The sequence below is a fragment of the Aspergillus sclerotioniger genome (assembly GCF_003184525.1).
Source record: "Aspergillus sclerotioniger CBS 115572 chromosome Unknown BO94scaffold_16, whole genome shotgun sequence".
NCBI lineage: Eukaryota > Fungi > Ascomycota > Eurotiomycetes > Eurotiales > Aspergillaceae > Aspergillus > Aspergillus sclerotioniger.
In genome coordinates this window covers 612,224-635,812 of record NW_020291006.1, presented here as the reverse complement: position 1 = coordinate 635,812, position 23,589 = coordinate 612,224, and the positions used below count along the sequence as shown (strand labels likewise).

The 23,589-nt window shown below is 51.4% G+C and overlaps 8 protein-coding genes across 8 annotated transcripts; 5 read left to right on the top strand and 3 right to left on the bottom strand.

The window, feature by feature from the left end:
• Nucleotides 1-552: 552 nt before the first annotated feature.
• On the top strand, nucleotides 553-4,447 carry BO94DRAFT_547014 (uncharacterized protein; the record flags this gene model as incomplete). The annotated part of the gene is made up of 3 exons (XM_025613311.1): nucleotides 553-995; nucleotides 1,075-3,689; nucleotides 3,744-4,447. 3 exons carry the CDS (start codon nucleotides 553-555, stop codon nucleotides 4,445-4,447), a joined length of 3,762 nt encoding a protein of 1,253 aa, XP_025466853.1.
• Nucleotides 4,448-5,068: 621 nt separating this feature from the next.
• BO94DRAFT_535973 (uncharacterized protein) lies at nucleotides 5,069-7,594 on the bottom strand. The gene is made up of 4 exons (XM_025611910.1): nucleotides 6,863-7,594; nucleotides 6,420-6,800; nucleotides 6,297-6,371; nucleotides 5,069-6,237 (listed from the first exon to the last, which is right to left on the bottom strand). The coding sequence occupies exons 1-4, from the start codon at nucleotides 7,500-7,502 to the stop codon at nucleotides 5,480-5,482; spliced, it is 1,854 nt and encodes a 617-aa protein (XP_025466852.1). The 5' UTR covers nucleotides 7,503-7,594; the 3' UTR covers nucleotides 5,069-5,479.
• A 511-nt stretch (nucleotides 7,595-8,105) lies between these two features.
• BO94DRAFT_535971 (putative aldo-keto reductase) lies at nucleotides 8,106-9,954 on the bottom strand. Its single transcript, XM_025611909.1, has 6 exons — nucleotides 9,298-9,954; nucleotides 9,161-9,239; nucleotides 8,965-9,108; nucleotides 8,802-8,915; nucleotides 8,553-8,747; nucleotides 8,106-8,500 (listed from the first exon to the last, which is right to left on the bottom strand). The coding sequence occupies exons 1-6, from the start codon at nucleotides 9,454-9,456 to the stop codon at nucleotides 8,205-8,207; spliced, it is 987 nt and encodes a 328-aa protein (XP_025466851.1). The 5' UTR covers nucleotides 9,457-9,954; the 3' UTR covers nucleotides 8,106-8,204.
• Nucleotides 9,955-10,581: 627 nt separating this feature from the next.
• On the top strand, nucleotides 10,582-10,848 carry BO94DRAFT_453014 (uncharacterized protein; the record flags this gene model as incomplete). The annotated part of the gene is made up of 1 exon (XM_025607548.1): nucleotides 10,582-10,848. A coding segment is annotated over one exon (267 nt), but the record flags the coding sequence as incomplete, so codon positions are not given.
• A 266-nt stretch (nucleotides 10,849-11,114) lies between these two features.
• BO94DRAFT_467742 (fungal specific transcription factor domain-containing protein) lies at nucleotides 11,115-12,505 on the top strand (the record flags this gene model as incomplete). The annotated part of the gene is made up of 3 exons (XM_025608220.1): nucleotides 11,115-11,633; nucleotides 11,708-12,208; nucleotides 12,275-12,505. Coding segments are annotated over 3 exons (1,251 nt in total), but the record flags the coding sequence as incomplete, so codon positions are not given.
• A 693-nt stretch (nucleotides 12,506-13,198) lies between these two features.
• Nucleotides 13,199-14,920, top strand: BO94DRAFT_98435 (uncharacterized protein). Its single transcript, XM_025617776.1, has one exon. It carries the CDS (start codon nucleotides 13,435-13,437, stop codon nucleotides 14,722-14,724), a length of 1,290 nt encoding a protein of 429 aa, XP_025466848.1. The 5' UTR covers nucleotides 13,199-13,434; the 3' UTR covers nucleotides 14,725-14,920.
• Nucleotides 14,921-16,028: 1,108 nt separating this feature from the next.
• BO94DRAFT_535968 (RNA recognition motif domain-containing protein) lies at nucleotides 16,029-18,145 on the top strand. Its single transcript, XM_025611908.1, has 4 exons — nucleotides 16,029-16,529; nucleotides 16,776-17,082; nucleotides 17,137-17,376; nucleotides 17,427-18,145. The coding sequence occupies exons 1-4, from the start codon at nucleotides 16,318-16,320 to the stop codon at nucleotides 17,751-17,753; spliced, it is 1,086 nt and encodes a 361-aa protein (XP_025466847.1). The 5' UTR covers nucleotides 16,029-16,317; the 3' UTR covers nucleotides 17,754-18,145.
• A 3,316-nt stretch (nucleotides 18,146-21,461) lies between these two features.
• On the bottom strand, nucleotides 21,462-23,323 carry BO94DRAFT_493913 (peptidase family M28). The gene is made up of 6 exons (XM_025609214.1): nucleotides 22,900-23,323; nucleotides 22,677-22,843; nucleotides 22,253-22,630; nucleotides 22,057-22,199; nucleotides 21,836-22,007; nucleotides 21,462-21,781 (listed from the first exon to the last, which is right to left on the bottom strand). The coding sequence occupies exons 1-6, from the start codon at nucleotides 23,291-23,293 to the stop codon at nucleotides 21,707-21,709; spliced, it is 1,329 nt and encodes a 442-aa protein (XP_025466846.1). The 5' UTR covers nucleotides 23,294-23,323; the 3' UTR covers nucleotides 21,462-21,706.
• Nucleotides 23,324-23,589: the final 266 nt, after the last annotated feature.

Sequence of the window (23,589 nt, the reverse complement as noted above, 5' to 3'; positions counted from 1 at the left end):
ACTCATCATCGTAAATTTGTCCCTGCCGATCGGGGAGCCCCCACTCGAGTTGCGACTTTGTATTTTGTACATCCTCCCGGCGGAGAAATACAGGCGGCAGATGGTCACCGGCGGTAATAATGCTCCGTTCAAGTTCACCGTCGTTGCGGGCTGGCAGGCAACGTTGCGGAGTGCAACTTGAAGCGCCTCCGTTTCGCTTTCCTTCTCCTCATCGTCACCTAACTTTCTCCTCATCGTTACCTCTCCCCCCCTTCTTCCCCCCTCCGCCTCGTAAAGACCCCACCGCAAGGGAAGAAAGAGGCAGGGCATGCTACTGGGTCTGCGACCGTCTAGACTCAACAATACTTTATCCACCCCCTCATCGCCCTCCTTTTTGCTGACGCTGCTTCTCTAATGCATTGCTAGAGACGTCGACCGGTTCTGACCTCTAACATGCGCACTACTGTGGCACTCCAACGTTCACTTGAGAATTAACACAATTGTTGATTTCCTTTCGCTATTCTCTTTGCCTCCCTTTTCTTGACCTCTCGCACCTTGATCCGCCTCTTCAACATGGAGCAATCCACGATTCCCGAACCCCCTCCGGTTCCCGACTCCGATACCCCCAGCTTTAACAGAATCAATCGCACTCAGACTACCCCGGTTGATTTGGAGACTATGGGGAGTTCAAGTCGAAGCAATGGGCGCTCCTCGATCGACTCAACCTCCGATAGACCGAAGTCGCAAGCCGGCGAGGCTGATTCCGCCAAGGCAGGACCCAGCGGATTCTCAAAGCTTCTGGCCGCTCGACGAAAGAAGAAGAAGGATAATAGTCAGAAGCCATCAGACGAATCATCGAGCCAGCTAGAGATAGAGGGTGATAGGGATATCCCAGAAGGTCGTTCGACGGAGTCGCGGGATGGTGTTTCGACCACCTCATCAGTCGCCAACGAGAATCTGAGTATTGTAGATAATGACGCTGTCAATCTCCTGACGGATGACTCTGAACCGGAAAGGTGAGTTTGCGTGTTCCTATCCTGTTGGTATAGTATCGGAAGAGGTGAACTGGCTGTCTGACTTTGGATTGCGCCCAAGAACCCCCCCTCTTACCTCCCAGAACTCTCATGCCGGCTTCTATACCTCCTCCTCACCTTTGATAAAGACCACATCGGCAGATAGGAATGACGAGGGCGCTCAAGGCGATGCAGAGTCTGCCGCCCCCGAACCCCAGCAGGATACCGAGCTCTCACGGCCGCCTAGCCAGCACGGTTCTACACTGAGTGTGCCATCAGAGCGCAGTGGGAAGAAACGAGGCATCTCGCCCGGGCGGCGCTTCAAAAACGCCTTCGGTTCAAATCCAGACAAGAAGAACTCAAATCGCGATCGAGCAGGGTCTACCTCAAGTACGAAAAGTAATCGTCGGGGTAGCGTATCGGCAAAGAGAGCCCCCACCATTGCTGAAGCGCCTCCGCCGTTACCAGCTCCCATTCGTACTGATCTCAAGGAGGATAAGCCTTTTCCCTCTTTAGACATCCCCGCTCCAAGAACTCCCCCGCACACATCAATTCCGCAGCCTCATACCACTATAACTCCCCCTACCCCAAACACTGAGTTCCCTAAGCTCTTTTCCTCTCCGGATGTGACTAGATCACCAGATTCCATTCACTCGAAGGAGTCGGGTCCGTCCGGAATCATTGTCAGTCCTTCGGGTAATATGATATCGCACCGACGGGTGCGGTCCGCCTCTGCTGCAAGTCACAAGCCCAGCAAGCTGTCAAACTCCATCTCTGCCATGGGCCCGACAATTGAAGAACCAAAGGCGAGCGCTAAATCACCCGGCGCCCCGCAAACCGGATTCTTTTCTTCGGTCTTTTCCGCTGCGCAGAACGCCGCGTCAACTCTGAGCAGCAGTCTCAACTCTCAGTCGAAAGCGCGCAATGCTAGCCAAACAGGAGTGGGCGAGTCCGAGAATCAGCCCGCCAATGAAGTCACAGCAAACCCCAGTCAGCCAGCCAACAACAGCAGGCCAGACGAGAAGAAGCCAATGGCTGTGGACACTTTGGGGTCTGGGGACTTGGATTTCAGTCATCTGGACATCGCGATACCCCCCGGAGGGTCTGTATCGACACCGGATGGCGTTGTCATCACGAAGCCGGATTTGCCACTAGAGAAGCGCAAAAGCCCAGGGGTATCCCAACGCGATGAGGAGGCAGCCAGACTTGAAGATAGCCGTGCCGCCCGAGCAGTTACCATGGCCTACGAGAAGCCTTCTGAGACGTCGCTGGTCCCGGATGATGGTCTTGACCTACAGTCTAGTACATCTCTCACAAAGGAAGCTACTGGTGATCAAACCCCACCCAGCGGTAGTATACTTGACGGAGAGGTCGGTACCACTCGGCCATATAGAAGCGGAAGCGTTCGAAGCCGGCTTGCCCGGCGTCGACACCGGGGGTCCTCAGCGACCACGTCAACGATTGGTGCAATTGGCGCGAGTGCTATAGCCCTTGGTGCCCCGGCTGCCAATGCCAGCATGCCCCGATTAACTGGCTTCGCAGTTGCCAGCAAAAAGCGAAACAGAGACTTTCATCAGCTGTTCCGTAGTGTGCCGGAAGACGATTACCTGATCGAGGATTACAGTTGTGCTCTACAACGAGAGATTATCCTGGCTGGTCGGATTTATATCTCAGAAGGTCACATTTGCTTCTCCAGTAATATCCTGGGGTGGGTAACCACTCTCGTAATCAGCTTCGATGAGGTGGTGGCCATTGAAAAGGAGTCAACTGCGATGGTATTTCCGAATGCGATAGCCATTCAAACGCTACATGCCAGACACACATTCCGCAGTCTTCTCAGTCGAGAGTCTACTTATGATCTCATGGTCAATATCTGGAAGATTAACCATCCTTCCCTCAAGAGCTCCGCCAACGGAACCAGGGTCACTGATGGTACAGGGGATAAGACCGAGAAGTCTGGAGAGAGCGACGATGAAAGCGAGGAAGAAGACGAGATCTACGATGAGGATGAGGAGGGTGACAACGCTGATAGTCTTTTCGAAGCTGCAGGCGCTAGCGTCAATGGGAGTGACAAGTCATTACCCACCAAGAGCGTCAGTCGCAAGCCTTCGGGCCATCTCGCCAGTGCAAATGCCACTGGGCAGTCGGGGTCCAACTCCAACGGCGATGCGAAAGGCAGCAAATCTGGCTCACCAGCTGACAGTGATTCTGACTTCCCTGGTCCCTCTACTCACCCTCCGACTGAGTACACCGATCCTGCGGGCCAGTATGACAGACTGATCAAGGATGATGTGATCCCAGCGCCTCTTGGAAAAGTCTACTCATACGTTTTCGGGCCGGCCTCAGGCGAATTTATGACGAAGTTTCTCGTCGACAACCAGAAGTCGGGCGAGCTGCAGTTCGAAAGTGGAAACAAGGGCCTCACCAACGATAGCCGCACGAGAAATTACTCGTACATCAAACCGCTCAACGGATCCATTGGTCCCAAGCAGACCAAGTGTATCAGTACCGAAACATTAGATTTCCTCGACCTTGAAAAGGCCGTTCTTGTCACGCTGAGCACACAGACGCCTGACGTGCCAAGCGGGAATGTCTTTTTGACCAAGACAAAATACCTCTTCACTTGGGCACCGGGAAATCAAACGCGGTTCCTCATGACGTGTACCATCGAGTGGTCCGGAAAGAGTTGGTTGAAGGGTAGGTCTACAATGTCGGATGACTATATGAAATAGATATGCTAACGGAAGATAGGTCCTATTGAAAAGGGTGCGATGGATGGTCAGACGACATTTGGAAGCGAATTAATCACTGCTCTGAAAGCTGCCGTTGTCCCTCGTGGCCGCACAGGTGGCGGCAAAACCAAAGGAAAGGGACGTCGCAAGAAGAGCGAAGTTGCCCAGGAAGCAGCTGCAGCTGCAGCCGCCAAGGCAGCGGAAGAGGCACAGGCGCAGCAGGCGAAGTCCTGGGGAATGTTGGAGCCACTCCACGGAATCCTTGGCCCTGTTGTGGACATTGCCAAGCCTTTGCTGGGCGGAAACGTTGCCTTTGCGATAATTGGCATACTGCTCTTCATCCTCTTCTTCCGAAGACCCTCTTCGTCATCTATCGTGTCCCACGACATCGGGTGCCCTGGTTACTCGCTACCTCAGCGCCTGGCCGCCTACGAGGAGATGTGGCGCCGGGAGGAAAGCGAGCTCTGGAGCTGGCTGGAAGACAGAGTCGGCATGGACGGCCTAGCAGTCCCCACAGTCAGTCGGACGATGGAGTCGCGCACACAACAGTACTCTCGCAAAGTCCAGAGCGAACGAGCGTTGGCCAGCAAAGTCAATGAAGAGAAAATGTCTGATCTCGAGATGGATCATGCCATCCGCACCACCCGCGAAAGGCTCGACACTCTCGAAAAAATCCTACTCGATCGACGATCCGATCCGGCAACCGGCCACACCGAGTTGTAACCAACATCAAACCCATCGACAGAAACCTCACACTGGGTGAAAATTCACCTGCTACTATGTATAGCGAAACCAAACCCCATACGTCCTTCGTTACCCCACTTTCCTTTTCTTCTACCTATTTTCGTCTCGTCCATCAGCGAGTTGCGGTGTTAAGGCCCCATTGAAATCATATTCCCCTCTCATACATTATTTATCGGGAATCAAGCATCAATCTGGGATTTGTATGCTTACTATACTAAGCGAGGCATTCTCCTATTCCATGCACCATTTATCACTTTTCTCATCCTCTCGTTATTTTCGTTTTTTTCCTCGTGTCCCTATACATACATACATATCTGTCTGGTCTGGTCTGGTCTGTTCGGGTTCAGGTCAGATTAGCTCGTTGAAAGAGCAGAGCAGAGCAGAGAAACTTTGTACATGAGCGCCAACTGCTTGTCTATATAACCAGTCTTACTTACATAAGGTTCTTACATTCTTTGTTCAAATATTTTCCTTCTTGTTTTACTCTTTTCCTTTTACTTGAAGTGATTTATTTAAGGGTTGGTTGGGTGTTGTAGTGTGGTGTGTGTAGTGTAGGTATTGAGGAATATCATCTATGTATATTCAAGACAATGGATCTGTGTCGTAGTACGGGACTAGAATGGTATTGGTAGTCGTGATAGTAATAGTTATGGTCAGTTCAATGCAACGTGTATATGCATCACTGGGTCTGACACTCAGTAGAATATAAATAACTATAGTATAAGATCGCTGAGATACCGCAAGCAAGCAGCATAGAAAGGTCGAACATGGCAAAACTTAGATACAACACGTATATGGCGTATATATTAGTACAAAGAATCGATCTATAAGGGTGGTGGATCACATGGTCCCAGGGCCTGTTGGTTAAGCAAAACAGGGTAGGACAGCGATCGGGATATCATTGTTGGGATGAGTAAGAAATGGAGCATCTTAAGAGTTCGTCGTAGGCGTCGTGAAACGTGCGAAGAGTTGTAATGTGCTTTTGAGGAAAGGGGAGGGAGAGTTCATGGTTCATGGGTGCTCTTTCGTTTCCGGTTGTTGCCGCTGGGAGGAAATCGAGTGGGAGCGTGAAGGACCTCCGTTCTCCGCGTTGCGTCGCTCCTCTTCCTTTCGCTTCTTCTTTCGGATCTTCTTCATTGCTTCCTCGGTTAACTGCTGGCGGAAAAGGCGTTCGACGACGTCTTTCTTGCGGGTCATGCGGTCCCCGACCATGATCAGCACACCACCAGTGATGTTGCAGCAGATGGAGCAGCAGAGAATAACGGTTGTGAGGGCAAAGGGACGGACGTGGTAGCTGATGGCCCAGGTGCAGGTGCCCAGAGCAATCTGAAAGAGAGAGTGGCAGTCTAGGAGCACAACGATCGCGATGAGTAGGCGCATAGGGAAAGCGTTGTGGGTAAAGGTTTCATGGGGTTTGTAGAAAGTGTGGGAGTTGGACAGCTTGGTTTGGTGGTGGATGAGCTTTTGCTGCCGCACAGGGTCGAGCACAGTAAATTCATATTCTTCGTCCTTGGGGGTGTCGCCAAATTCAATATCGACTTCTGTCTCACGTCGCGACGGAAGGTCGTTCTTGTTCTTGAGATCGGGGAGATGGCGTTTACGACGAATTTTCCATGTCAGAAACGTGTAGCGCGCGATGAATATCATGTGGTAGGTGTCGATTGCTCGAAACGGGGCCAGCCCGTCGCCCATGACCGCAAACAGGGCAACCAGGACGTTATCGATGACATTAATGATATAAGATTGCCGGCCTCCGACATTGATCCAGCCTATTATTTATATTAGGTCCTTGTCCAGTTTTTGCTCTGAAGCTCAGATAGGGTAATACCAATGAGGAAGAGTACCCAAGCAAGCCCAAAAAGCGTGATAAGGGTGGCATATAGGGTAACGAGGAATCCAAGGGCTGCGAGAAAGGTCAGTAGCCGATATAGAGAGTCACGGGCTTGCTTACGCTTAGAGACATATTTCCTGAAACCCTTCATCGAACGTTTGAACTTTGATCGGCGAGAATGCAGCATGTGCCGGACGTGATCGTTAAGCTCTTCTATTTCTTCTTGACTCCAACCCGCCAGATCACTTCCCTCAGGCAGCACGGCAAACCGAGGCTCGCCTGCCTCGGCTATAACAGACGTGAGAGTATGTTCGAGAGAAGGACGGACTTCAGGTTCCTTTGCCTCGTCCGATGGTTCCTCATCGCTTGTTTCCAGTTCTCTTAATGGCGAGGGCGGCGAGAGGGTATATGTCTGGTTACGATTCAAGAGAGGTCCCAAATTCGGAATGAACAAGGAATTTTGTACGTTCGTGAGCGTAGATAGCGCCGACACTTCCGGATCTACATCATATCAGTCAGTATTCCTGGCTAGAAGACCGACAGAGTCAACGAAGGTGATGTACCGATCACATCCAGAACATCGACAATATGAGGGCGATATTCATCGCCCATCTCATCGGTTTGGGCTGGAGCGCTTCCACTAACAGTCGATGCGCGATTCCTGGTGAACCGGTTCGCGCTCACTCCACTCGCCCACCGCATTGGATTTCTACTCCCCCTTCTCGGCATTTCAGGACGCGGCGGGACATCTTCTGCGAGTGGTTGACTTGACTCCGTGGCGACGATCGGGCTCTGGTGTGATACCTCCTCCTTTACCGGGTGCATCTGGTCGCCAGTCGTCAAGCGTGTGAAAGCAGCCGGGTTGGGCGCAGACCATCGCCCAGGTCGGGGTTCGGAGTTGCTGCGGCGGCGATTGCCCTGCCATGCTTCGTCCTCGGTTGATGCCGCAGGAATGGAAGGAAGAGGAGCAAGGGTGGATCCAGCAGCTCTGCTAGAGCTGTCACCATTTTGCTGCGATGGTTGGGACCGAAGAGTGGATAAGTTGGCTTGTTCGAAGGAAGGTAGGCGTTGGAGGCGAATGGAGGGACGGCGGGAACGCAGCGACGCCGCACGTTGTCGGGGGTATGACGTCGGCTGGGGGGCGGACGGGGGCTGGCCTTCGTGGGGATCGAGCGAGCCGTTGACGGGCTCGATGGGATCCATTGAAGACAGCGTCGACGGAGACTCTCACATAGACAGACACACAGTGAGGGGGGAAAGGAATGAAAGATAGGCGAGAGGCGATGGGGAAGGGAAAGTGGAAGGGGCCGCAAAGGTTAAATTTATTGGGGGTGCCAGCAAACGCCGCCATTTTCTTGCCCGCAAACTAGTCAGAAAGAAAGAGCCGTGGTTGCGCCGTGACTAAGCCAGCATCGCATCTTGACGGATGCCAAGACCTCCTCCTTGGTCGATCAACCAAGGCTTGTTTTCCATCGATTCCCGGGGGCTGTCGCTGATCTTAATCGATCTCCTCTCCATGACCATCGATAAAAAACGAAGGTACTGTGAGTGTTGGATAGGAGTGACGTTGTCAGTCGTTCAAAAACCAAAAAATCCTTATCAGCAAGCAGATTGAGGGTCTGGACAGTTTTGCCCCAGTTGCGGTCTAGCCCCCGTTCGATGGCCTGAGGCGACATCCGTGCGTGTATCGTTCAAATGGCGCCCGGTGATTGGTCTGTGACTACAACGAATACGGAATACGGATACGGGTCTCACGTAATCTCCCCTGAGGCATCAATGGACACTTCGATCATATTGATAACGATGGTATATACATGTGTCCCAATCTCAGTCTTCGAGTATCATAACCAAGTCATGAATCTGTTTAATAGATGATGGAACTCCAGCCAAAGAGACATAGCCAGCTCAGTGTCCAACCATGGCCTGGTTGGCAGGGCCATATCTGTTTCCATGTGGTTTAGCAGCATCAATGATCTTTCGCATCTCCTCTTTCTCCTCCTCGGTCAAGTCGACCTCCCGTGAAGCCCAGTTTTGTTCCAATCGGTGCACCTTGGTCGTTCCTGGAATGGCAATCATGCCCTGAGCAGCAACCCAGGCCAGGGCGATCTGGCTGATTGTGCAACCCTTCCTCGATGCAAGCTTCTGGATCTCGTCTACAATTCGCTTGTTGTTGTAGAAGTTTTCACCTTGGAACTTGGGGGCTATGGATGGTTAGATGCAAGGTAAAGCGACTCGGTAGAGAAGAACACTCACAAGTCCGACGGAAATCACTCGGCGCAAAGTCATCAGGAGTCTTGAAGGGGAAATCATCAACAAGCCAGCCGTGTCCCAAGGGGCTATAAGCCACATAGGCGATACCCAATTCCTTGGTAGTTTCAATCAGGCCATCAGTCTCGTGCAGGGTCTCAAATGCTGAGTACTCTGCCTGGACAGCATCGATCTTCGCGACTATCATTGCGGTTAGCGAGTCTGACACCAGATAGAATAAGGGACGGAACCAACTCGAGTTCGCTTTGCGCAGCGTCGCAGCTGAGCACTCGGAGAGGCCGATGTACTTGGTCTTTCCTGCCTTACGAATCTCATCCAGAGCTGGGATGGACTCTTCCAGAGGGGTGTCTATCCGGGGTCAGCAAGTCCAAATGGACCGTTACCACAGACAACGTACTGGGATCAATTCGATGCAGATAGTAAAGGTCAGGAGTGAACCCCAACCGCTCGATGGTGCCTTCAATGTACTCCTTGATGTGCGAGGCAGAGTTTGTGACACCACCATTTCCGGAAAAGACGTCGAAGCCGCACTTGGAAGCAACTGTAATGAGGGTTAGCGGCTTGACCTCATGGTGTAGATTCAAAGTACTTACTAAAGACTTTGTCGCGAACATTGTGCTTCCTGATAAAGTCTCCCAAAAGCTTCTCATTCACACCAGCTTGGTAGACGACCTTGATCTCACATGTTAGGCCTGCAAATATGCCTTTTCCAACGGCAAGTGAAACTCACAGCAGTGTCCCAGAAGGTACACCCTAGCTCAATAGCCTTCAAGAGCACCGGCTCGGCTTCTTCGTAACTGAGATTGGTCCCCAGACCGAAACTGAGGCCCATGGCACCAAAGCCAGGCGATGGGACTTGAAGGTCTCCGAAGGCGAGTGTCTTGACCATTTTGGGCAGCGATTGTTTGGTGGATATAGTTGCTTGTGATCTGACTTAGATAGAAACTTTTGATGAATATTACGACGAGAACTGTCTGGAAGGGAATGAGGATATGGATTTATAGCGTCTGGGGTAATGGCTTTTATAAGGGTCATAACTCCACGTAGAGTGTGAGGTCACCTATGACCCTTTCTCTGGGTGGATACTACCGTCGACGGAGTATGGCCTTGGCAGGGAGACCCTTCCATGCTTGAGAAGAGTCTGTTGGGATTCGTAGAATGGTGTTCGAGTTCCACCATTTCTTTCTGATGCTCGCGTCTCACATCAAACCATGATGCTCCAAATTGCCCGTGCAGCCAGCTTACTCGGCAAATGCGGGGACTAATGGCCGATGACCACTTAACTCCTCCAAACTCCGATAAATCCGAATTGGCCACACTTTGAAGTATCCCTTGGCAGTAATTTGGTGACTCCTCCGTCGCAATCAGTGGAAGAAGATGGGATCGGATCATAGTTCCATATGATGCTAAACCTATTTCTGGTTCAGCGCGTCTGCAAAGGTCAGCATTTAGCACCGACGCTTATGCTAGTCGTGCGGGTCCAGTTCCGTTGCCATCGACTGGCCGGATGACATCCAGCATTATGTTTCGTTGTGTTCGTGGTTTAGTCATGTTATGCGCTCCCCCAAGAGGTGGCGAAATAGCAGCCCTATCGCTACTGGTTCGATTCGTTGAAGGCTATCAAGATAGATGATTATCGCAAAGTTCGCAATCAACTTTCCGATCTGCATCAAGGGAAATCGGGACACGTCACGCACCCTAAAGGGATCTGATGGGTGTAATGGGTTTTAATGTCTTACCCTGAAAATTGATCAAAATTCTCAATATCGGAGTCTGGTCATACTCATGCAGCGCTGGTGGTGGGATATGCCTGACATGATCGTCAGAAGACGCGAAGCTTGTTTGGGATTAGCACCTACTGCATGCTTACGCTTATTAATTATGAAGAGAAGACTTCTGCCAGACTAGTAAACTCTGGTGTCAATGCATACGATCGATTGACGCATCCCCCACCTGGTGCTTTTGCCTTAAGGGGAGTAAGGCACTCATCAACGAGGTGGAAGCGATGCCGTCATCGATCTCGACGCGGGGTCGACAGCATATCAAAGCCGCCTGTGATGAGTGCCGACGGCGCAAGCTGCGGTGTGATGGGCAGCAACCACTATGTGGGGGCTGTCAAGATTCGGGGTCAATATGTGAAATCACCCAGCGCGGGACCAGAGGACCGAGAAAGGGCTACATCAAAGCGCTGAAGAACCGAGTAGTAGATCTGGAAGCTATGCTGGAGAGCCGTATCGATCCTCAGCAACAGCAGCACAGCACGGAAACTAGCGACTTTGATGTTATGCCAACAGCACCACCAGCGGAGGTTTCCGACCCAATAGTGGCCGAACGTACTCAGCCATGGCTTCCAACGGCAACGGCGTCCGAGATGCTTCTTCCAAGCGTCTGCCTGCCTGACTTGGGCTCCTTGTCGGACTGGTCGCTGACTGGAACACTATCTTCGACTCCTGATACCCTTGTACGCATCACAGATCTCATTCGAGATGAATTGTAACAAGAAGTGCCCCTCATGCGCAGAGTGGGGCGAAATAGAGGCTAATCTTGTTTTCCAGAGACCAGCTCTACTTCGATCGCGTACATCCTTCGATCCCTATTATCCACCAGCGGCGATATCTATCATGGTCCAAGACTAGCCAGAAATCGCCTTCGCGCACCTGTCTGCAGTATGCAATGTGGATGCTGGCCACTTTGTTCTCGGCACAGTTTCGAGACATGACAGAGCAGCTCTACCACAAAGCAAAGCATATGTTGGAATCACCCGGCAACAGTGACGGTGACACGGAGCTGGTGCAAGCGTGGGTGCTTATCGCGACATGCGAGTCAATGCGCACTCGCCACCGACAGGCCTGGATGAGCGCTGGCCAGGCATTTCGCTTGGTCCAGGGATTGCGTTTCCATGAGATCGACCGCTCATACAACAATGATACAAGCCTTATATCATCCCCAGAAAGTGGAAGTTTCATTGAAACCGAGGAAAAGCGTCGAGTGTTTTGGATGGCCTACTTGCTTGATCATCTTTTCAGCATGCGCAACGACTGGCCCGTAACGTTACATGAGCACGTGGTAAGTTACCGATGTCACGCACAAAGCCTGAGCCAGCTGAGACTTCAAACTGATGCACTGGGTTCAAATTTCAGATTTGCACTCGCTTGCCAGCTCCGGATGTAGAGTTCCAGAGCGGCCAGCAAGTGCTGGGAGGCTTTCTATCCGAAGCCATGACAGAGCCCACCCCAAAGGTGCGGTCTGCATTCAACGAATGCCTGATACTAGTCACAATATGCGGACGCAATCTGTTTCGGGGCCAGCAGCATAATATATCCAAGGCCTACGGAGATATGCCGTTGGACTGGACGGAGCAGCGTTGGTGGCTAGACGATATCCTCACAACCAGGCTTCAACTCCTATGGGAGTATTATCCGTCGCCCAACGAAGTATTTGATCCATTGCTTTTGTTTGCAAACGTTCTAGCACATTCTACCGTCATCTACTACTGTAAAGGCATGATGTCGACATTGCCCACTTCTATTGATCGCTCGGACACTACCCCCGAGGTCCTCGAGTGTGAACATCGAGCCTTGGCTGCTGCTGCGGCTATCATCCGTCTGGCCAACACGTTTCCCGAATTACACTTTTCTAAGGTGAGTATGCTCTCTCACGTCGGACTGACGACTCCGTCATAGCTTACTGACAGATCTGTTGTCTAGATTCATCCACTTATGCCTATGCCGTTGTTTCTCAGCGCCGAGTTTCTCTACGACAATCTGTCCGGTCACGAATCTTTTCGCTTGTGTCTGCAGGAGCTCATTGAGATTTTCGGTCGGCTGAAGAACGTCAACAATCATGAACAGAGTTACGTGGATCTGCTACCGCAGTCCTGTGTTTCCAAAACCACCAAGCTGCTCGACCATACCTCCAAGAGTCATGATATGAGCTAGTATTCGAGCCTGAAGTTTCGTGGGTAAGATTTAGGAGTTATAAAGGGTGCTATTTGCTTTTGCTTCCATTAGAAGATAAGGTTCTGTTTTCATCACATCTCATTGTAGAGGCCCAGGAGTATCTCGACTGTTACAGCCTCAAACTTGTAATCTTCCTATACCTCATAGCAATGCTCCGATGAGAGTAGTTGATTTAGGACATTTTTCACCTCTATATAAGAACGATCAATCCCACCTACTCACTACTTAGTCGCTGAAGCTAGCTAGCAGAGTCTAGAGATGCTACCAAGATCACCTGATATCATCAAGTCCCATCAAGCCACTGAGCCCTGAGAGCGTTTATCCGCCTACGCAACTGAAGCAATTAGGTATCCAAGTTGAAAGACACTTTGTTGTAAAGCGCAGAGTATTTACAGGGGTAGGGAGCGTTGCCCGGAGATTAGGTTTGCAGCAGTAGCAGCCATCCAAGGTGAGCCCGAAAGGGTGTGGAGCCGATGCCATGAACGCTTGACGACTCGATTCACTGCCCCCCGGATTCACACCACGACACACAATCTCCTGCATCTGCGAGTTTGTTCCGCCTCGGCTTCTTTTCTTCCTTGCCACGCATCACGTACCTCTTGCTGGTTCCGTAAGCCTTCTTCCCACAACAGCCCGTGTTCCAACACCAGACAACTCATCTCTGCCTAAAGCTCGAAGATTTGGACATCTAATTCCACACCCTATCCTTGTCAAGCCGATATACCACCTTTATAGTCCTTGCTTTTTATCAAAGAATTCACTCGACAAACGGTCCATCTTTCGTGCGACCCATCGCGTCCAGCACTCAATATTGAGACCATCAGCGCCCACACTCCCCTATCTTATTTCGTCTACCTTCAAATCATTTTTTTCTCCTCTAGATACCATAACCAGCTCTACCTACAAAGATGGCGATAAATAACCTCATCAACAAGTTGGCGCAATCCACGGCCCCAAGCAAAGACCACCTTTTCAAGTCTCTAGAATTTGCCAACTCCCAGGCGATGGCTGATACTCGAAATGAGAATACCGATAATATCAAGCTTGCCACACCCCTGACCGGCCTGATCTCGGACACGAGGGAGATCTCCAACATCCACCCGAACGGCGATAACCGTGGAAAGCCTAAGACGCTCAAGCGCCCTGCTGATACCATGGCGGAGCCTGATTATCCTAGGAAAAGGGCTCGAACTATGGGTCCCGATTCCCAGGTGGAGGTTGGCAACCAACAGTATCCAGTGGATACAACTGTGGGGTCTACTGAGGCCGACACGAAGAGTTGGACCCCAGCTGCACTGACCGAGGCCGAGGCTCAACAGAATGAGGATACTATCCAGACCCGGAACAACACTGAGAGGCATGCTTTAGATCCCACAGCGGAGTCTGGCACTTTTATTCTGAACACCATGACGGGCGAGACACGGCCAACAGAAAACATTCCCGCAAAAGCAAATATACAGGCGACTGCGGAACAACACTTTATGTCCAACTCTATTCCAACTACATCTATTCCTCCTTTAGACACGACAGCGGAATCCCCCATCGACGCTTGGAAGGATACGACGGGTGAGACGGACATCCAAGAAAACACCCATGAAGAAGCAAATATACCGACTGCGACACAGCACTCTACTTCGAACGCTATTTCACCAACCAGTGACACTAGTTCTCCAAATACGACGGTGGATCCCCACGAGAAAGATATGATGTCAGACAGGCAGGCAAAACAAAGCACCCAGGCAGAAGCAAATATAAAGGGGTCAGCGGAAGAGCAACCTCCTTCCAACTCTATCTCGACTACAACAGATGCTCCCCCAGACACGAAGACTTTCCCTTATACCGATCAATTTTTTGCGGACCTGGCGAGTACAGTCACACAGTTATTCCCATTGAAGGCGTTTGCTGCCTCCCATGATTGCAGCATCAGTGCAGTATCTCAGGCCATCAATGCCGTGATTGTCGGTCCTCTGTCCGATCCAGACTTCCACTGGCATGAGGACACTAAGATCACCATCTCTACATTTGGGAGGCATATGATTGACTCCTGGGAGGAGTATTGCCGCGAACAGGCTCGCAAGAAGCCAACGCTTGTCCCTGCTCTGAGTAGGAGGCCACCTGCATCGGCAAATGGTAAACCGAAGAAGCATGTCCGGTTTGACATTCCCGACGATCCGGCGGGTGACTTGTCTCATATGTAATGGAGACATTTTACATGTGGGAGACATATGAGACTGTAAGTATGGGTGTTGAAATACCAAAGAGGTACTACTGGATGGAGAGAACCCGATGGAACGCGGGGGAAAGTGGGGTGGGTACCGGTTGGAAGATGAGGATAATCTACGATAAGCAGCGCACGATATTTGGGCCACAAAACACCAGAACGACCCTAGCGACATCCACTCGGGATTAGAAAGTTGCCAGAAACAAACTACCTATTGTGGCACAATGAATGGTCTACAAGGCATTGCTCGCATTGGACCCATATACCATGGGTTTGTCCACCGATATCCAAGACAAGCATCCTAGTGGAATGTGGGTGGTATTGCCGGAAGGCGTCATGTTTATGTTGGTTGGGATACGTACTTGGAGAAATTGGGCTGGTCCGGAAGTTTGCGTGCAACGGGTTGGTATTGGTCGAGGGATGATTGACGGGTGCGTCATACTAGTCGTCTCGGCTGCAGGGGAATCAATATTGCAGGATGCATACATGAGTGACAGACGACATTCCACAGGTGATTGCTCGCGCTCCGGAATCCGTGTCCAACTCGAATCAGAATGTGGTGCTCTGAGGAATTGAGGTCTCAGTTGGGACCCGTTCTGTGCGATCCACAGCCAACGAGCAGGGCAGCAATTGAACAAAGGCGGATCATCCAGTCAGGCCCTGGGACAACAACAGCGTGGAGTCGCGATGACGGGAGCGAGGGCGATCTGGCCAGATACAAGCTGGCAAGTGGGGATGGGGCTCGCGGTGGTCTGACTAATGAGGAGGGAGGAACTGCGACCTGCAGGTATTGTACTTCTGCAGTATTGGGTGACAACCTAAAGGTGGATGTATGCCTGCCTTTACAGCTGAGTTGAGTTTGCCTGCCCTCACAGTTGGTGGTGGTGGTGGTGGTGGTGGGAGTTTGTCAAGTGGCAGGCACGATGGTGGCCGTCCGCCCCAACAAACCCAACCAGCACCACCACATCATGAGGGAGGATGAGTCAAACCGGTGATGTCAGATCCCCTGCGGGCTCCAACTACTCCATCGCGCCTAAACTGCTCCAGGGAAGGTGCCTGAAGACCGCCCAGACCGCCGGACGGAAAGTCCACGTCGGGGGCCCCAATCCGGTCTAGCGTGGTACGGAACTGGTACGGTTGCCCAGCTCGGGGCCATCTTCAGGCAGATCCAGGCAGATCCAGGCATCCTCAGGCAATTACCTGCTCCCTTCGGCATAGGCCCGCCACCGCCCTCGCTGCCTGCCCTTTTTCTCTCACCTTCTCCTTTCCCCCCCCCCCCCCCGTCGACTTCATCCTTCCTCCCCAAGGCAAATCTTCATCGTCTCCAACCCAGATTTTCCCCGTCAACTCTCGTATCTAGGGCACCAAGCTACCCTTTTCCTCCACCCACCCCCCCTCTTCAAGCTTTTCCCATCCCACCTGCTTCAAGGAAATTTCAAGTACAGGCGGTCTTAAGCTCCCCTGAGTCCTTGTCTCAACGCACAAACCGGTCAAGACTTCCCCGCGCGCAACCTCCCCCGTTCAATTCCACCCCCTCACATCCAAGCTCGTTGCGTCTTTTACCGTCAAGATGTCTGCTGCCGTCGAAAACACCGCCGACAATGTCGCCTCTGTCCCTGCTACTACCTCCCCCGAGGCTACCAACGGCACTGCTCCCGCCCCTGCACAGTCTACCGATGCTGCCGCGGCCAGTGCTGATGAAGGACGTCGGTTGTACATTGGGAACCTCGCTTATGCGACCACTGAGGGGGAGCTGAAGGAGTTTTTCAAGAACTACACGATGTAAGTGCTTGACCTGCATTGTTTCCACCTGGCCTTTTCTCGACATATCTCCCGGTTGGTCTAAGCTCCTCGGGGGCCGTCCAGAGCCACGTTGCCGGCCCCCTTGCTGCCATCGGAGCTAGTCCAGCCCGACACTGGCATGTGACCATGGCTACAACTTGCCTCGGGCCTGGTTTCTGGAGCTCCTCTTTGTGTATATGTTTTGTCAGGAAGGTTGCAACGAATCTAACAGCAGCTCAATTGCAGTGAGAGCGTCTCCATCCCCGTGAACCCTCGCACCAACCGCCCCGTTGGATACGCCTTCGTGGATCTCGCCACTGCCAACGAGGCCACCGCTGCTATCGAAGAACTGTCTGGAAAAGAAATCCTCCAGCGCAAGGTCTCTGTCCAGCTTGCCCGCAAGCCCGAGCCCGCCGAGGCTAAGGCTGAGGGTGCCGCAAGTGGCGGTGAGGGTGCCAGCGGTAACGAGGGCCGCAAGAGGGCTGGTGGTCGTGGTCGTGGCCGCGGTCGCGGTCGTGCTCGTGGAGGCCGCCTGCCCCGTGCTGGTCGCTCTGTAAGTATATCCCGTTATTGGGAGTGACCAATAAAATGCTAACCGCGTGTATAGCAGGCCCCCGCTCCGAACGGCCAGGACACCACTGAGCCTGCTACCATCCCCGATGAGGCTGCTCCTCTGGCCGAGGTCACTGACCAGAACGAGACCGTTGCTTCCGGTGAGGCTGGCAAGCAGGCTGGTAAGCCCCGTGCTCCTCGTCCCCAGAAGCAGCGCGGTCCTCCCGAGGATGGTATCCCCTCCAAGACCAAGGTCATGGTGGCTAACCTCCCTTATGACCTGACCGAGGACAAGGTACGGACAATGAATTATTCTACTGGATGCGGAGTGCTAACCCCCTGCAGCTTAAGGAGATCTTTGCCGACTACCAGCCTGTTTCCGCCAAGATCGCCCTTCGCCCTATCCCCCGCTTCATGATCAAGAAGCTCCAGGCCCGGAACGAGCGCCGCAAGGGTCGTGGTTTCGGATTCGTTACCCTGGGCTCCGAGGAGCTCCAGGACAAGGCCGTTCAGGAGATGAACGGCAAGGAGATTGAGGGCCGTGAGATTGCCGTCAAGGTTGCCATCGACAGCCCCGGCAAGGAGGACGACGCTGTTGCTCCGGCCGAGAAGACTGAGGAGGAAGTGACCGAGGCTCCGGCGCAGGAGAACGCTGCTCCCGCCGCTGCCTGAATGACAAGCTCGTTCTTTGCCTGAACGAAGAACCCCCGTGGAAACTCGGGGGTTGGAGGAGAAGTCGGGACCCGTCATCTGGATGGTTTTTATAGTGGGCGTCGTCAGGAGGCCATTTTCTTTTCCGGTCGGGGAGAAAGGCGCAAGAGCAGAAAGGAAAAGTTCAAAAGCCAAAAGCCTTTTACTATTCTTCCTGTTTGATCTGGTCCTGGGGTTCTTTATATCTTGTATACGGATGCCCGAAAGGGATTCGTACTGGAGAGATGAAAATGCGTAATGTGTTGTGTGACGGACCTGACCCTTGCTCACGAATCTGCCATTCTGCTACACTGTATCTTAGCAATATTTATTTAGCTTATGATTAGCCACAAGCTGGGCTTGTAGTTGTGCCGATCCATTAGTAGTTCGTTGTCTTTGATATCGGTAGATGACTATTGTCCTTGTTTGCACCTGCAAAAAGTACCAGGAGAGAAACCGTTAACAGTGATGTAATGTTCCCCGGTGCCCAGCAACCAGCTCTGGATTGGTCGGTGGGTCTTCCTCGGAGCAATAACTGATTTAAGTATCTGACCTACTAGTGTAGTAGATGGTAGAATGTTCCATGATCCATCCGATGCAGACGACTCCACCTGTCTGTCCGGGATGTAGTTATCATTTGGTTACACTGCTTTATTCTTGGCATTGATAGAGATTAGGATTAAAATCGATTCACATGTTTGTGTATGTCTGTGGGTGTTGTTAGTGTACATTTATCTTCTGAGGCACGGGTACTACTAGTACTAACAGCTAAGCATTTCATGATTAGTTACCATTGAAGTCTACTATTACTATTGAAAACCATAGCTAGGTGCTACTAGTCAGTCCTTCCTTGTATGTTGACAACTGCTGTTACTAGTATTAGCTTCAGGTGAAGAGATATTTTTTCATGCCTACTACTATTACTACTATTACTACTATTACTACTATATCGACAGCAGAGATAGAAACAAGAAGAATTAGTTGATACCTGGATATAAACGATTATGATTTGAGGATTTGGTATTTTTTGATGAAGGGGGAGGGGAAAGGGTTATATAATGGTAGTTGGGTAAGTAGTATATATGGATACATGATTGGTTGGTTGGTTGGTTGGTAGTTAGTTGGGCATGGCATGTATAAATGAGCGTATCGCACCCGTCATCCACACATGCATACAAAAATCTCGCCCTCGTATGCATACACATGTACATAAAAGAGAGAGATAAAAGATGCGATATGCCTGAACTTGTCGTGGTTGAGTTTGACGAAACCACGTTCAGCCAGTTTTGGATGTCTGGTGTGTGTGTTTCACTTTGTTTTGTTTGGTTCCGTTGAGGGGGGAATTAGAGGGCAAAGGTGAAATCTGGGCTTCGGTGGGTGAGGAGGTGGGGAGGGGTTAAAGTGTTTGGTGCTGGGGATAGGAGAGCATGGAGAGTTCACTTTGGGTGGTGTTTTAGTCGGGGATGCATGTGTGGTGATGTCCGTGATGGGGAGTGAGGTTGAGGTTGAGGTTGGTTTCATAAGTTGGGTTGGAAAATCAGAGAGTCGTGTTTGAATCTCTGCTTGGGGTGCTTGAAGTATTTGGTGTTGGGGATAGGAGGTCATGATGTTCAAGTTGGTTGATGTTTAAGCTGGTTTCGGATGATGAATAGTGGATGGTAGAAGGAGGCACTATCTGCTTTTCATCATTTGCGGTTGGAACTCGGGGTCGGTTTTGTAGAGTGGGGAATGAAATCAAAGATCTGATGCTTGTTTGTATAGAATTGTGAGGGCTGGAAGTGAGGTAGGTCAGTGCCGGAGAATAGTGTCTTTGTTAACGAGGAGGGTAATTTGAGGTGGAGGGAGATGTGCCAATATGTTAGGATGAGAGAGGAGGAAGTTGTATATGTCCTGAATCTATCGTTTATGGTTTCGTCGGGGAGGGGCTAAAGAGGTAATGCATGGGTTTGTTGGAGCACCGCAATGGTTCGGTGGGTGGAGGATTCTTCACAGCCAGTGAATCGTACCATATTTGGAGAGAATGGGTTCTTGGAATGCAAGCCTCGATTTCATGAGGCGTGACTGGTTGTAGATTGTGGGTTTCAGGTATATGCTTCAAAGGGTTGTAGACTTGTGAAGGGTGAATTTCCCGGAATAGTCCCGTTCTTTTGTAAGGCAAGTGCTTGCTTCGAGAGAGAGATGGAGGTTCTTGAAAAGTCAAGCTAGTCGTGCATAATGCTGTATCTCTCTATCATGAGGAGTGACACTTTGATTCCAAAGAGTCGAAGTCTTGCTGGGCGTACTGGCACTGTGTTTCCCGACTGCTTTGAGGGGTGATTTCTCACACAGGACAACATGAAATATACCTGCGCAGAGAAAGCCTCCTGCCGTAGGTGCTGCATGTTCCTACCATGAGAAATGGATCACGTCGAGGGGCATATGAGCTCGTGACTCCAGTGCTAGACTAGGATAGTGGATCGTTCTTTAGAAGGTTGGATTCCACCAGTAGTTGGGTAGTGAGTCGAGAGATTCGTGCAGGACACAGACCCTAGCCATCGAGGGTATCTCTGTCTGGTGTGGAATTCCACAATTGAGCCTGGCCAGGTGGGCTGTATTGCAAATTCTGTGTAGGAAAGGGCTCCATGGTGATGGTCCTAGAATGGTTCCTCAAGACGCTGTCATGGGATGCCATGATGCCGATGAGCCAATAAATTTGATGATATGGTGGTCGATATAAGTTCTATTATCCACTTTATTTTGCGTGGAACTATCCATTGTGATCTCTGCAGACAACCGTGCGCAGATAGGCTGGCTGAATTAGCGAACGTGCCTTGATCGCATCCAGCCATCATGTGCCAATCTGTTCATCACCCCGCTTTAGACTGGGAAGATATGGTCTCTTAATCCCTCCAGGCCATGGCAGATCATCTTCGAACTTGATATTATACTTAACTTAGCACCAAGGGTAGTCGGAGCACCTTGTTGACCACATCTTCCTGTCTCTGCAATCCTGTTCAAACACCTTCGACGAACGGCTTGATGGTCTTGATGAAAGAGCAATTGATCCGTGGCTTTTTCAACCTGCAGTTGAGAAGACATTGGGGTGGTTATAGTATTAGCTGTCTTGGTCTGGTATGCTCGCTGTTCTACTTCTTTCGCTGTATACCTCATTCTCGTCTCCCGTGGAGATCTGGTGAGCCCTTTGACAAAGGGTATATGTTATGGTAGACGACTTGGTCGGATCCAGTTCAGCTTGGATGGACGATATAGCGTGAGCCTCACTCATTAAGACTAGCTTGGAGAAGAAGTGAAATCATCGGAGAAAATCACCAAAGAATTATAGAGTTAATGTTAGAATCTGATTCATAATGTAGTCACCGATGCCGATCCAGCGTGCGTTAGCTTCTCGTTAGGGCCCTGGGATGGGTTTGCAATAGAGGATGCTTTAGTGAGGCTTGTACAGTGTAGGTCTTGCTGTCTTGGTGTGGTTGATATACATAGGTAGACTTTCCCCCAAATACGATATTGAGGAACGATCGAAGATCGGAAAGGATATCGGTTGCTGATAGGAACATAAAGTTCTGGATCGTGACTGTGATTATCTCAATGAGAGTGAACTGATCAGCTGGGAGAGATCTTGGCCATTTGACCATCTGATGAAAATGCTTAGGGACCCGGACTTGATATGTTTGATCTGATCGTGACTGGCTTGAATGGATGGATGAAGCAGGTCCCTGGTTCTTTATATAATGCATGGCAGGTGATCTACAATCGGTTCCTGCAGGAGTACTCCTACGGAACGCAGGAATCTTCCTATGTAAATATTATCTATCTTCCTAGGTGGTTGTACAACGGTACTGGTATCTGCCTAGCGCGACAAGAAATCCAAAAGACACTAAGACGGATATTTCCAGAAAGAAATATACTTATACGCGTAGACGCAGTCAAGCCTATTACTACCTCCAGCTATTATCCCATCCGGCCTGCTCTACGGCAAAGGCGATGGCTAATTCGGAAAATCTAGCCATGTGCTATTCCATGGCTGTCAGTGAGACTCAGCGTAAAATCGGTGAAGATGAACTCACATCAAGAGAGAAAACTCCCGTCTCATCGTCAATGTACATGGTGTCGTTCACGCCGTGGACGTATGGATCGAATTCTCCAGGAAAGTCTCCTCCGGCGAGCGGGTTCCCCTCGGAGGCAAATGCAGAGGGATAGTTGAGTTGCGTATAGGACATGTAGTCCGAACCCGCATTGCTGGTGTTGTCAGCATTCTTGATTGCCTGTCATATTTAAAACGACTTACGGTCCTAGCTCATATACTTCCGCCGGAATGGAAATGTATTCCCGGCTCAGGTTCACGGTCCAGTTCGTGAGAGCGGCGTCGGCCTGTGTCGCGACAAAACCGATCGTCTCGGTAGCGTTGCGGGCAATGAACGCTGTCATGTCCTGTAAGAAATTGATTAGACGAGCTGACGTGGGTAGGATAGGTTGCGACTCACAAACTCCATCATCGCACCAATCTTCGCGCCCTGCTCCTTCTTATACCGCGCTATGGCCTGGCTGCCCAGGAGTCCGCCCTCCTCGGCCGCGTACCAGTGGAACTCGACGGGGCCGTACTTGGGCGTATACCCGTTCTCAGCGAGGATGCGGAACGCCTCAAGAATGCTGACGGTGCCAGAGCAGTCATCGTCCGCACCAGGGGCGGGGAGCAGCGGGAAGAGGTAGTTGGCGGAGTCTTGGTGGGCGCCAATGATGGTCAGGGGCAAGGAGAAGTTGCGGACTTTGGGTTCAAAGCGTGCAATAATGGAGGATTGGCGGAAGGGGTGAGTAAAGTATTCGAGGGAGATGTGGGTGCGGAATGGCGATTTGGCGATGATCTTGTGTGGGTTAGTAAATGGTGGTGCGTAGAGAGGATGAGGGTACCTCGGCAATGTGGTCATGAAGCCATTCGGAGCTCTTCTCGCCGTGAAAGTCACCGTAGTAGCGGTTGTAGTACGAGGTCATGTGCTGGAGGACATTGTACATTCGCTGTGTCTCGACGTGGGCGAACAGCGGCTTGACGAGGCGTTTGTGGGCCAAATCGGGGAGGTCGGGAGAAGATGGAATGTTAACAGAGGGGGTTTCCACTCCAATGAGGACAACTCACTTGGGTTACCGGCGGAAGCAGTTGTTGCCTGCTCGGCATAAAACTCATGGTGGTCAGTAATGTCGATAAACTTCTGGCCGCGACGGCGGAGGCGAATCTTGTCGCCCTCGGTCATCCATTCGGCCTTTTCTTCGCCCCGGACGTGCAGCAGACGGGGCTCGGCCAGGAACGCGGCGGCTTCAGGACGCAGAGACACCAGCGCCGCAACAGGGTCGGAGTGGGTGTTCAGGGCGGAGAGAATGGCCTCGTCCACATGGTGTTGACCATATGCATTGGGTGCATTGGGGGCCTCGGGAGACGGGGCGAAGACTACTTGGGACTCGGCCAACGGGTGGGGGGAGGCCAAGGCAGCCCCAGCGGTGCCCCAGAGGAGCAGCAGAGTGGAGGCGAGCATGATGTTAGTAACTGGGTTGGAGATGGGAAATGAACGGTGGAATAGAAAGGGGAGAAGATGGGAGATAAGCAATAAATAAGCTCGGACTGCAAGGGACCGATAAACCGATAGTAGCCAACGGTCGCGCTTATCAGTCCCGCCTCATCTCTCCGCGCGATTTGCTGATGACAATTGACAGATCATGGACCTGGCCGATTGAAGCTGATTAATTGGTTCTAGCTGTTAACTAGGCGATCCATGAAGTGACTCATCCCTTAATCTATCACTTGTTGGAGTAAAGTGGCTACCTATGTTGT

Excerpts from the sequence above, each read along its gene's own strand:
- BO94DRAFT_493913 (XM_025609214.1), bottom strand. The coding sequence starts at position 23,293 with ATGCTCGCCTCCACTCTGCTGCTCCTCTGGGGCACCGCTGGGGCTGCC. Across the intron at positions 22,008-22,056 it reads GAAGTATATGAGCTAGGACC|CAATGCGGGTTCGGACTACA; the intron begins GTAAGTCGTTTT and ends TGACAACACCAG. Across the intron at positions 21,782-21,835 it reads CGGGAGTTTTCTCTCTTGAT|CACATGGCTAGATTTTCCGA; the intron begins GTGAGTTCATCT and ends GCCATGGAATAG.
- BO94DRAFT_98435 (XM_025617776.1), top strand. The coding sequence starts at position 13,435 with ATGGCGATAAATAACCTCATCAACAAGTTGGCGCAATCCACGGCCCCA.
- BO94DRAFT_535968 (XM_025611908.1), top strand. The coding sequence starts at position 16,318 with ATGTCTGCTGCCGTCGAAAACACCGCCGACAATGTCGCCTCTGTCCCT. Across the intron at positions 16,530-16,775 it reads TTTTTCAAGAACTACACGAT|TGAGAGCGTCTCCATCCCCG; the intron begins GTAAGTGCTTGA and ends GCTCAATTGCAG. Across the intron at positions 17,377-17,426 it reads ATGACCTGACCGAGGACAAG|CTTAAGGAGATCTTTGCCGA; the intron begins GTACGGACAATG and ends AACCCCCTGCAG.
- BO94DRAFT_535973 (XM_025611910.1), bottom strand. The coding sequence starts at position 7,502 with ATGGATCCCATCGAGCCCGTCAACGGCTCGCTCGATCCCCACGAAGGC. Across the intron at positions 6,801-6,862 it reads CGATGTTCTGGATGTGATCG|ATCCGGAAGTGTCGGCGCTA; the intron begins GTACATCACCTT and ends GATATGATGTAG. Across the intron at positions 6,372-6,419 it reads CAGGAAATATGTCTCTAAGC|CCCTTGGATTCCTCGTTACC; the intron begins GTAAGCAAGCCC and ends CCTTTCTCGCAG.
- BO94DRAFT_535971 (XM_025611909.1), bottom strand. The coding sequence starts at position 9,456 with ATGGTCAAGACACTCGCCTTCGGAGACCTTCAAGTCCCATCGCCTGGC. Across the intron at positions 8,748-8,801 it reads GCTGCGCAAAGCGAACTCGA|TCGCGAAGATCGATGCTGTC; the intron begins GTTGGTTCCGTC and ends CCGCAATGATAG. Across the intron at positions 8,501-8,552 it reads GAGTGATTTCCGTCGGACTT|CCCCCAAGTTCCAAGGTGAA; the intron begins GTGAGTGTTCTT and ends AACCATCCATAG.